Source organism: Bidens hawaiensis, unplaced genomic scaffold (genome assembly GCF_021521415.1).
Source record: "Bidens hawaiensis isolate Kalapana, Puna unplaced genomic scaffold, B.hawaiensis_p1.1 tig00048488_1, whole genome shotgun sequence".
NCBI lineage: Eukaryota > Viridiplantae > Streptophyta > Magnoliopsida > Asterales > Asteraceae > Bidens > Bidens hawaiensis.
Window position 1 is genome coordinate 29426 of NW_027498695.1, and position 9708 is coordinate 39133.

General features: G+C 35.8%; 1 protein-coding gene across 1 annotated transcript; it reads left to right on the forward strand.

Moving 5' to 3' along the window:
* Positions 1–409: 409 nt before the first annotated feature.
* LOC143597551 (histone-lysine N-methyltransferase ATX2-like) lies at positions 410–9161 on the forward strand. Its single transcript, XM_077076033.1, has 23 exons — positions 410–963; positions 1050–1176; positions 1284–1503; positions 1568–1691; positions 1783–1887; positions 1983–2173; positions 2683–2775; positions 2855–2952; positions 3073–3243; positions 3352–3462; positions 3654–3701; positions 4199–4316; positions 4401–4466; positions 4539–4600; positions 4745–4801; positions 5157–5225; positions 5357–5558; positions 5666–5923; positions 6059–6120; positions 6217–6294; positions 8439–8534; positions 8638–8741; positions 8824–9161. Exons 1-23 carry the CDS (start codon positions 422–424, stop codon positions 8963–8965), a joined length of 3144 nt encoding a protein of 1047 aa, XP_076932148.1. The 5' UTR covers positions 410–421; the 3' UTR covers positions 8966–9161.
* The last annotated feature ends 547 nt before the right edge of the window (positions 9162–9708 follow it).

The window sequence follows — 9708 nt, forward strand, 5'->3', positions numbered from 1 at the left end:
AAGACAAATAGCCCTTGTAATTATAATTTGTCACCTACAACGTTGTAGTAATTGCTAGGTGGGGCGCGGACTAGCGATTAATCATGATTAATTGGAGATTAATCAAAATTAATGGTGATTAACTGATTAATCAACAATTAATCGACACCTTGTTAGGATTTTTACAACCACGCCTGCAATAACATAAAAAAAAAACTAACATTAACGAGCCTTTCTAAAGTATAATAACATGTTCATAATTTTCATCTTAACTTTCCTAAAAGTATGTGAATTGGAGACAATAACCATAAAATAACAAAGTCATTGGATACTTAAAACCCCAAAAGGGACACACCATAGGGCAGGTTTAAGGAATTTCAAAAACAACCTCAATCAAACCGGTACTAGGGTTTCATGTTTGCCGCCATAATCCCCAAATTTGATGGCATTTTCTTCCCAATTGTTAACACATCCAGAACAATCACAGCATCCTGAAGCCACTAGGTACGTTCCGCTTGACATCGTCTACTCAGCCACATCTCCCTGCACGAATGTCATGTCCAAAAAGGTCAAAGCCAAGAAGGATGTCGTCCTTTCACTCGATCTACCAAAGCCTCCGGTGGTCTATTTCTACACCCGGAACCCCAGGTTTAATTGTACTTCCGGTTACGATACCTTCGTGTCCAATTTGAAGGCGGTGGATGCTGTTCAAGTGAAAGTTGAGGATGAGGAATTCGATGAGGTTAGGGTTAGTAATAAGAAGAGGAAGATGAGTCAGGAGGTTGTTAAGTTAGGGCTTGCTTCTGCTTCCAGACCGAGAGCTGGTTTATGTCGGAGGAAACCTAATAATAGTGTTGGTAGCAGCGGAAGGAGACGCAAAAATGTTTCGAAGAAGAAAAACGCTGATGAAATGGAAGTGACAGATATGGATAATGTAGATAAATCATCCACAGCAGCTGCGAGTCGGACCAAGAGATGGGTTCGGTATGTTCCAGTTAAGGAAAATTTCATTTTTTTGTTTGTTTTTTTGCTTAAGAATTATGTTATATATATACAATGTTGGATTACAGGTTGAAGTTTGATAGTGTGGATCTTCAGAAATTTGTGGGGTTACAATGCAAGGTTTATTGGCCGTTGGATGCGGATTGGTACTTTGGTCGAATTGCAAAGTATGACACAGAGAGCCACCGTCATCATGTAATGGTTTTTTTTTATCCTTGTTTGGTATATGAATTACGTGTTTGAAGCAGTAGTTTTTGTACATAGTTTTGTGGTTATGTTAACGGGTGTTGTGACAAAATTAGGTTCAATATGAAGATGGTGATGAAGAGCTGGTGGTTCTGTCTAAAGAAAGAATCAAGTTCCATGTGTCTGCAGAGGAAATAAAATTTCTAAAGTTGACTTGTGATCTGCACTCTTCAGAAACAGATGATCTTGATGTCAACGAGATGATTATACTGGCTGCTAATCTGGATGATTGTCATGATATTGAGCCTGGGGACATAATATGGGCCAAAGTTACTGGTATGCATATCAAGATCTTGCATACATTATTTGATTACACTTCTCATGGTTGTTGTTGATTCAGGTCATACTGTGTGGCCAGCAATTGTGTTGGATGAGTCGTTTGTTGGCATTCGTCGAGGTCTAAACAAGATCTCAGGAGAAAAATCTGTGCTTGTACAGTTTTTTGGCACACATGATTTTGCCAGGTGTCTATTTTTAATACTTGAAAGATACGATAACTCTTTCCAGAATCTTTTGTTATAAGTGTAACGCTCTGTACATATTTGTGATTTCCAGGGTTAAAACAAAGCAAGTGATTTCATTTCTTGAAGGGCTTCTATCGTCTTTCCACCTGAAATGCAAGAAATTAGATTTTATTCGAAGCTTGGAGGAAGCAAAAATGTAAGATGAAAACATTGTAGTTTCTACATGGATTTTTTTTTAATTTTATGTTCATAATAAATTAATAATATACATGTTTTGGATCTGTTGATCAGGTATCTTAGCAGACAAAAACTTCCAAGAAGTATGCTACAGTCGAGGAAAGGCTATGGCACGGATATTGGAGGTGATGGTGACGAGGATGAATCAAAGAAGATCTCTTTACGCACTGAAATAGAAGAAAGAAAAATCAAAGGCCTTAAAAGTGGCCCTTTTATAGTAGGGGATCTTGAAGTATTAAAGCTTGGTAATGAACTTAATTATCAAACTGACCTTTTTTTCCCTTGTAGCTGCAGTGTTGCAAAAGTGGGGCCTAGGCGGGGATTAATAGTGGATTAATTGCTAGGCACCCCTAGCCCGATGAATCTGTAGTTAATCGATCCCATTAATTGGTAGTCGGACCTAGTCGGCCCAAATTGGGCCAAAATGGACATTTTTAAAAAAAGTATTTATAATTTTTATTTTAGTTTTAGGAAGGCTATCAGATGTTGTTTTGAACTTGTTAACCTCAGTTATTGGTTTTTCTCATTGATTCGTTATATTTACGTTTAATTGTTGATGTTATATCTATACTATGTAAACTTTTAAGTATACATGTGAACTTTTATATGCAGTTTTTCAAAAAATTCATATAAAAGTTCCAATCTGATATATCCCTATTATTCCCGAGCTAGTACCTATCCCACTGCTCGAGTAGCGCCTAGCGAGTTCTACAACCATGTGTATCTGTACTCATTTATTTGTGATATCATGTAGGTAAGATTGTTAAAGACATGGATTGTTTCGATGATGAGGAATCTATCTGTCCGTTAGGCTATACAGCTACTAGGAAATTTCCTTCGTTAGCAGGTAATACATAATATATTTTGTTACTACAATTGTGTCTGTCCAGTTTGATGCATTAAATGATTCTGCTTGTTTGGTTCAGATCCAAGTGTATGTTCTGTATATAAGATGGAAGTGCTGCGAGATGCTGGCACAAAATCGCGACCTCTGTTCAGAGTTACAACAGAGGATGGCGATCAGGTCTGCTTAATTGTTTAACTGTCGCTGCAATTCTTATTAATATTCATATTGTTGTTCTATGTTTTGTGTTATGCTGTCATTTTGATTCACATTGCAGTAATGTGAAGTTTTGTCATGCAGTTTGATGGGCCGGATCCTTCAACATGTTGGAATAATATTTACCAAAGAATAAGAAAGATGCTTTCTACCAGTTCTGATAATTCTCAGGCTGAAGATGCATCAGAGACCTCCTTCAAGTTGGGTGCTGATATGTTTGGTTTTTCTGATCCTCATGTGTTGAAACTTATACAGGTACATCTATAGTTAGACTCAGTTAGTTGGATAAAGACTTAAGTGTTACTAGAACATATCAGTTTTTTTGGTTATCTAGTCTTGTATTACAGTTGTTATTAATTGTAGGGGACAGCGAGGTCGACATCAGGGAGAACGCACACCATGCCAGTTGGTTACAGACCTGTTCATGTCAAATGGAAGGACCTGGATAAGTGTAATGTCTGTCACATGGATGAGGTGAAATTTTTTATATCTATGCTGAGTTTTCCAAATCACCCGTAATGCTTTAATCTGATGGCAACCATTTCATCATCTGTCTTTGTAAACAGAGACACTACACATTCACCAGTCTTTGCCTTTTAATCTTCTGCATTTTGCAAATATCAACATTAACTCATAATTTTCTAACACAAGTGTTTATTTTTCAGGAATATGCCAATAATTTGTTCCTGCAATGTGATAAGTGCAGAATGATGGTAAGCAGTATCTTTATTTTGTCTTATTGCTGACAGGTTCAAGCCCTGCTTGCGGTGCGCACATATGATGTATATATGTGTGAACCCTCGGGTGGGCAAAAGTGAAATTGCACTAATTTTGACGTTATTTTACTAATCTCGTGAAAATAACGTTAAAAGTGACGGACGGTTAATCAGGCATCATGTAGTGGCGTTGATAGCCGAAAGACAAGGGTACATGCACCGATCAGCCGGTGTCCCGATGATTGAGTGCTATGTGCCTTATGTCCAAGGCTTGATGCAAAACTACTATCGAGCCGGGGGTCTCACCGGAAGCAGCCTCTCTATCCTTATGGGGAAGAGGTAAGGCTGTCTACATCTTACCCTCCTCAGACCCTACCATAGCTTTGCTATTGGTGGGATATACTGAGTACGATGATGATGATGATGATGATGATTGCTGACAGGTTCATGTTAGATATAAGATATTGATGATATTTTGTTTTTCTTATTGGCAGGTTCATGCAAGATGCTATGGGGAACTGGAACCTGTTGATGGTGTTCTTTGGTTATGCAACTTATGTCGTCCAGGGGCACCTGAGGTTTCTCCACCTTGCTGCCTATGCCCAGTCATAGGTACTTGTTTTTTCAGATCCGGAAATTAACAAACAACTTTTGTATACAACAAAACGCAATTCAAATAACTCACTGTTTTGCTAGGAGGTGCAATGAAACCTACAACAGATGGACGCTGGGCTCATCTTGCATGTGCTATGTGGATACCAGGTTCCATTTCTGTTTTAGTATGTCATCTTTTTTGCGTATTAATTTCAGTTCTTGTAACATCTTCTCTTTCAGAAACTTGCTTATCTGATATCAAGAAAATGGAGCCGATTGATGGTTTGAATAGAGTTAGTAAGGTAGATCTGTCTCTTTCTTGATAAATAGATCTGTAATCTGTTAAAGAGAACTAAACAAAAGAAAAAAATCAGTTTGCATTGTCAATGAAAATTCATGTTTTTTTAAATGTTTAATGTTTAATATATGCTTTTTTGTCTATTCAGGACCGTTGGAAGCTTTTATGTAGCATTTGTGGTGTTCCTTATGGAGCTTGTATCCAGGTAACTGTTTGTTATTATTGCTTGCACTCTGCAATTTTACATTATTTCAGTTTTCTCATATGTTGGTGTTTTGTACGCTGTAGCAATCTATGCAGTTTTACCTGCCTTTTGGCAATTTTAATTCTGCATGTTGGATATGGTTAAAACTCATCCAAATTTTAGTTTACTACAACCATTCTTTATTCTTATGTCATGTGCCTTTTACGTTCTTTCCGTTCAAAAGAATTACTCATTTTATGTTATCAACAATGATCCAGTTGCTGTCGTTTGTTGACTGATTATGTAGCTTTTCATTTCTGTGTTGAATGAATATCACTGCTCTAAACCTCTTACCTACTTTGATATGCTAATGCAGTGTTCAAACAATACGTGTTATGTTGCGTATCATCCGCTTTGTGCTCGTGCTGCTGGATTTTGTGCTGAGGTAATTATTTGTTTGTTATGTAGTAACCAAGTTCTGTTCTTTACATATTCAATGAAATGGCAACTTATTATTTATTTAAGAAGTGAAAAATTCTTGATCAACGATTTGTATACTATTATATGTCTACATAGCTTGCAGATTCTGATAGACTGCAGCTGGCTCCTATAGAGGAGGATGAGGAGAATCAATGCATTCGTTTATTATCATTTTGTAAAAGGCACAGCCCTAATCCTACGATTGAACGTACCAATCCTGATGAACGGATGGGTCAAATATCAAGTCAACGTTTAGATTATGCTCGCCCCGTGAATCCTTCTGGCTGTGCTCGCACTGGTCTGTCATTGCTTCTTTTTTTCATCTTAATTGCTGATCTCATTTTGACATGCCTATGATATTAGCATATTGATTTCTTTTAATATAAATAAAATAAATATGAGCAGAGCCGTATGATTATTTTGGGAGAAGAGGAAGAAAAGAGCCTGAAGTTCTTGCTGCTGCATCATTGAAGCGAGCATATGTTGAAAATGTACCATATTTGGAAGGCGGTTTTTGCCACCATGAGTCTTTAGGCAAAGTGCCATATTCTGATATTGGAGAACTTAAAAATTCATTGCATGATGAGTCTCATACAAGCATATTTTCTATGCCTGAGAAGTATGTATACATGAGGACAACATTCAGAAAGAGACTAGCATTTGGTAACCATCTTTTTGTTAAATTTCTTTCTTAAATTTTGTGAGTTACATCCATATTTACGTGAGCAACTATGCTGGTTGTGAAAGAGAATGTTATAAGTATCACATGTTTTAAATATAGTCTATTATTTGGCACAGGGAAATCTGCAATACATGGTTTTGGTATATTTGCTAAACAACCGCATAAAGCGGGTGATATGGTACACGCTTTACTTTCTGGAAATATTTTTCCAATATTGTTCAGTTTTTCTATTGAGATTCCCAACATTTATGACGCCTTGTTTGATTTATCACAGGTAATTGAATATACTGGTGAAATTGTTAGACCATCTATAGCTGACAGAAGAGAGCACTTGATATACAACTCATTGGTGGTAAGTAATTTATAACTCTTTGTACATAAGCATTATCACACTTGAAAAATTCGATTGCTATATGAGGCCTATAAATAATGTTGGTAATTGATGCTAACTGCTTTCATCATATTCTCTCCCTACATCCTCTCATATATTTGATAAGATATTATTAAGTTATTGCTTTTGACTTATGTTTCCACCTTGCTTTTCCGTGTAACTGGCTTACTTTCTTTGATTTTGCACATCTTTAAGGGTAAAATGACTAACGGCTTGAGTGGAGTTAATATCTTCCTTATTATATGGGCATATGAAATTTCTTGACATCTTGATTTTGAACTATAAACCGGAATATGTCATTCCTTGTGTTGGAATATTGAATCGAGTAAACTCACTTGAATACACGATTTTGGTGACAAATCACAAGTCACTTTTTAAAACTTTATTAATTAAGAACAAAAGACCACACATTACATTGACCCTAAATTCTCCATTTATACTACAATAACTTGAAAGAACAGCCACCAACTTGACTTAAATAATCTTTTTCTTATCCTTGATTTTCTCAATCACCATCTTTCAAATGTGAACTGATTTAACCCTCAAGTTCTTGGTTTACTAATCCAACCCCTAATCAAGACTAACTTCTAACACCTGGCACACGAGCTTCATATGAATGAAGTTCTGCTTTTCTGGTGACTTTTGTGATTTATACAAAATTTTTTTCTTAACATGACAATTAGCTTTCTTATAATGGATGACATTTTGGTAATCAGCTTTCACAATTCTCAAAGTTTGGTTTGGCTGGTTCAAGAACTTGAGTTGATTTTCTTCTTTTTCTTTTGATTTTGAACATAAACATATGTTAACCAATTACATTAAAGAATAAAAATCTTATTATGGATGTTATGATACCTTTTACCCACATTTCTTAAAGTAACAAATTTATAACCTAAAGTTGATAAGCAAGTTCATACTTAAGGAAAATTATTTGTTAAAGAAGAAAAATGCACATGACGGCAACTGCTAAATCTAGAACTATGAAGTCCTTGACGACTTCTATAGAGAAAAGGCTAAATGGCTGGGAACAAAGATATGGGTTTCGAAAGCAAGTTAAATAAGATTTAAAAACAAAGATATGGGTTTCGAACGCGCATTCTTTCTATAACAATAAGCATGCTTAACCAACTGAACCGAACATATATATCAATATTTATATACAAATTATTATATAAATTTATTTACAATCCGGTTTGGGCTAAGCGATTGGTTTAAAGCTCTAAACCGCATACCAAAATTTCCAAACTGGCTGTCCGATTTACCGAGGGCCAACCTGGCCAAATCTGTTAATTTGTTTTGTTAATGTATGATAGTTGAAAACCTATTATTGATACAATGGCCGATTAGTTGCCTCAATTAAGGGGTTGTTTGGGATTCCTTATTTGCACCTACTTATACCTTATATAAGGAGTTTCTCATAAGTTACTCCATCCTAACTTATGAAAATCTCTTTTTTTTTCTTCTTTAAAAGGTTTAATAAGTCATATTACCCAAAAACTATTTTAATTTATAAAAGTTAATAAGTTATAAAGAGGAAAATATAAGGAAACACAAACACCCCCTAAGTTTGTGATTTATTGGAGTATATTAGAAATATTAGGGTTAGCCGTCATAGGGTTAGTCGTCGTTAGGGTGTTAAGCCCATTAGCTTAGCTCATTTGGATTATGGTTTACGTAATGTCAATAGCATCTGCTACCGGCTTCGCGGAGTACACATTCAACCAACTGCATGTGCCAGGTTATACAAATATAAATGTGAATGCAATTTCATTGTGAAATCCTGACTCTGCTTCATATGGAAAGTCGATTCCTTGAATGTTATATTTTAATTTCCAGTGATCTTTAAGATAGCACGCAAAAAACACTAAATCGACAATATTATTGTTTTCTATCAGTTACTTTTTACTGCTTTGTCTTTTTATGTTTAGAAGGTTTAGTAAGGCTCTATATACAATGGTTAGTTTTCATTGTTTGAAAGTGTAACCGGCATTTTGACATTAACCCAAAGTGTAGGGGATATTATGTCACAGCTAAACCTTCAAAGCAGACCAATGTAAAATTGCCAGACTAAGTGAATATTGTTTGTTATATATCTCTGTTTGCAGGGTGCGGGGACATACATGTTTCGGATTGATGACGAACGTGTAATTGATGCTACACGGGCCGGAAGCATTGCACATTTAATTAACCACTCTTGTGAAGTATGTTAAGCTCTTTGTTTCATTGAATTATTTTTAATTACTTTTATGTTTTTGTTTTTCTTTAGTGAAGTATGCGAATTCTTATAGATATATTTTGTTCCAGCCAAATTGTTATTCAAGAGTTATAAGCGTGAACGGTGATGAACACATAATCATTTTTGCCAAGCGGGATATTGCACAGTGGGAAGAACTCACATACGACTACAGGTTTTCTTTCATAAGATGTATACTTTTTATACATTATCTTTTTTTATTATGTTTAGTAACTCTTTATAATATTTGATTGCAGATTTTTTTCTATAGATGAACAACTTTCTTGTTATTGCGGTTTTCCAAGTTGTCGGGGTGTAGTTAACGATGTTGATACCGAGGCCCAAATGGGGAAGCTATATGCACCGCGCAGTGAATTAAAAGACTGGAAAGGAGAATGAGTCGAGGTTAGAGACGTGTCAAATCCCTTGGCTCATTTTGCTTTCTTGTGCCATTTTTCTTTAATAAACTACATAACTTTGTACCATATTTGTCATTTATGGGTAGGGAGTTTGAGCTTTTTTTTACAAAGTGCAACAGGCTTGAGCCGATTCTGTATGATGTTTTATTATTATATATGATAAGACTTGCTTCGGCGGACTTTATGTGCTTGGGTGTAGGTTATGTAGCGATATAAGCCTCACTCTCCGATAGGCGTTTTTCTTTTATTGCATCAACGACTTTTAGCCTGGCCTGTAAGGCACCCTTTTTAAAACCGAGAGGAAATATTTTTGTAAGATTAGTCTTAAATATATAGTTTTCGCACCAGCGTTTTGTACACTATTTACATTGCCTTTTGTTTTCTTTTACTAATAAAACAAAATGGTTTTAGTATTTTAAAGTTTTAACCACGTAGTGGAAGTCTTTAAAGAGATTACAAACTGCTGTTCTAAAAAAACTAAAACAAAAGAGATAACAAACTGTTATAAACAAAAGCATAAGTTTAAAACCTCAATTACACTAAGAAACAGCAAGTTGAAACTAGAAGTGCACAAAAAAACCGGTTCCGGACCCCAACCGGTGTACCTGAACCGGAACCGGTTCCAGTTCGTACCCGGTGGTCCTGGCTGGAACCGGTCCCATTTTGTACCCTGTGTGAAAAAAACCGGTTCCGGGTTTTAAAAATACCCGATTTTGTGCACCT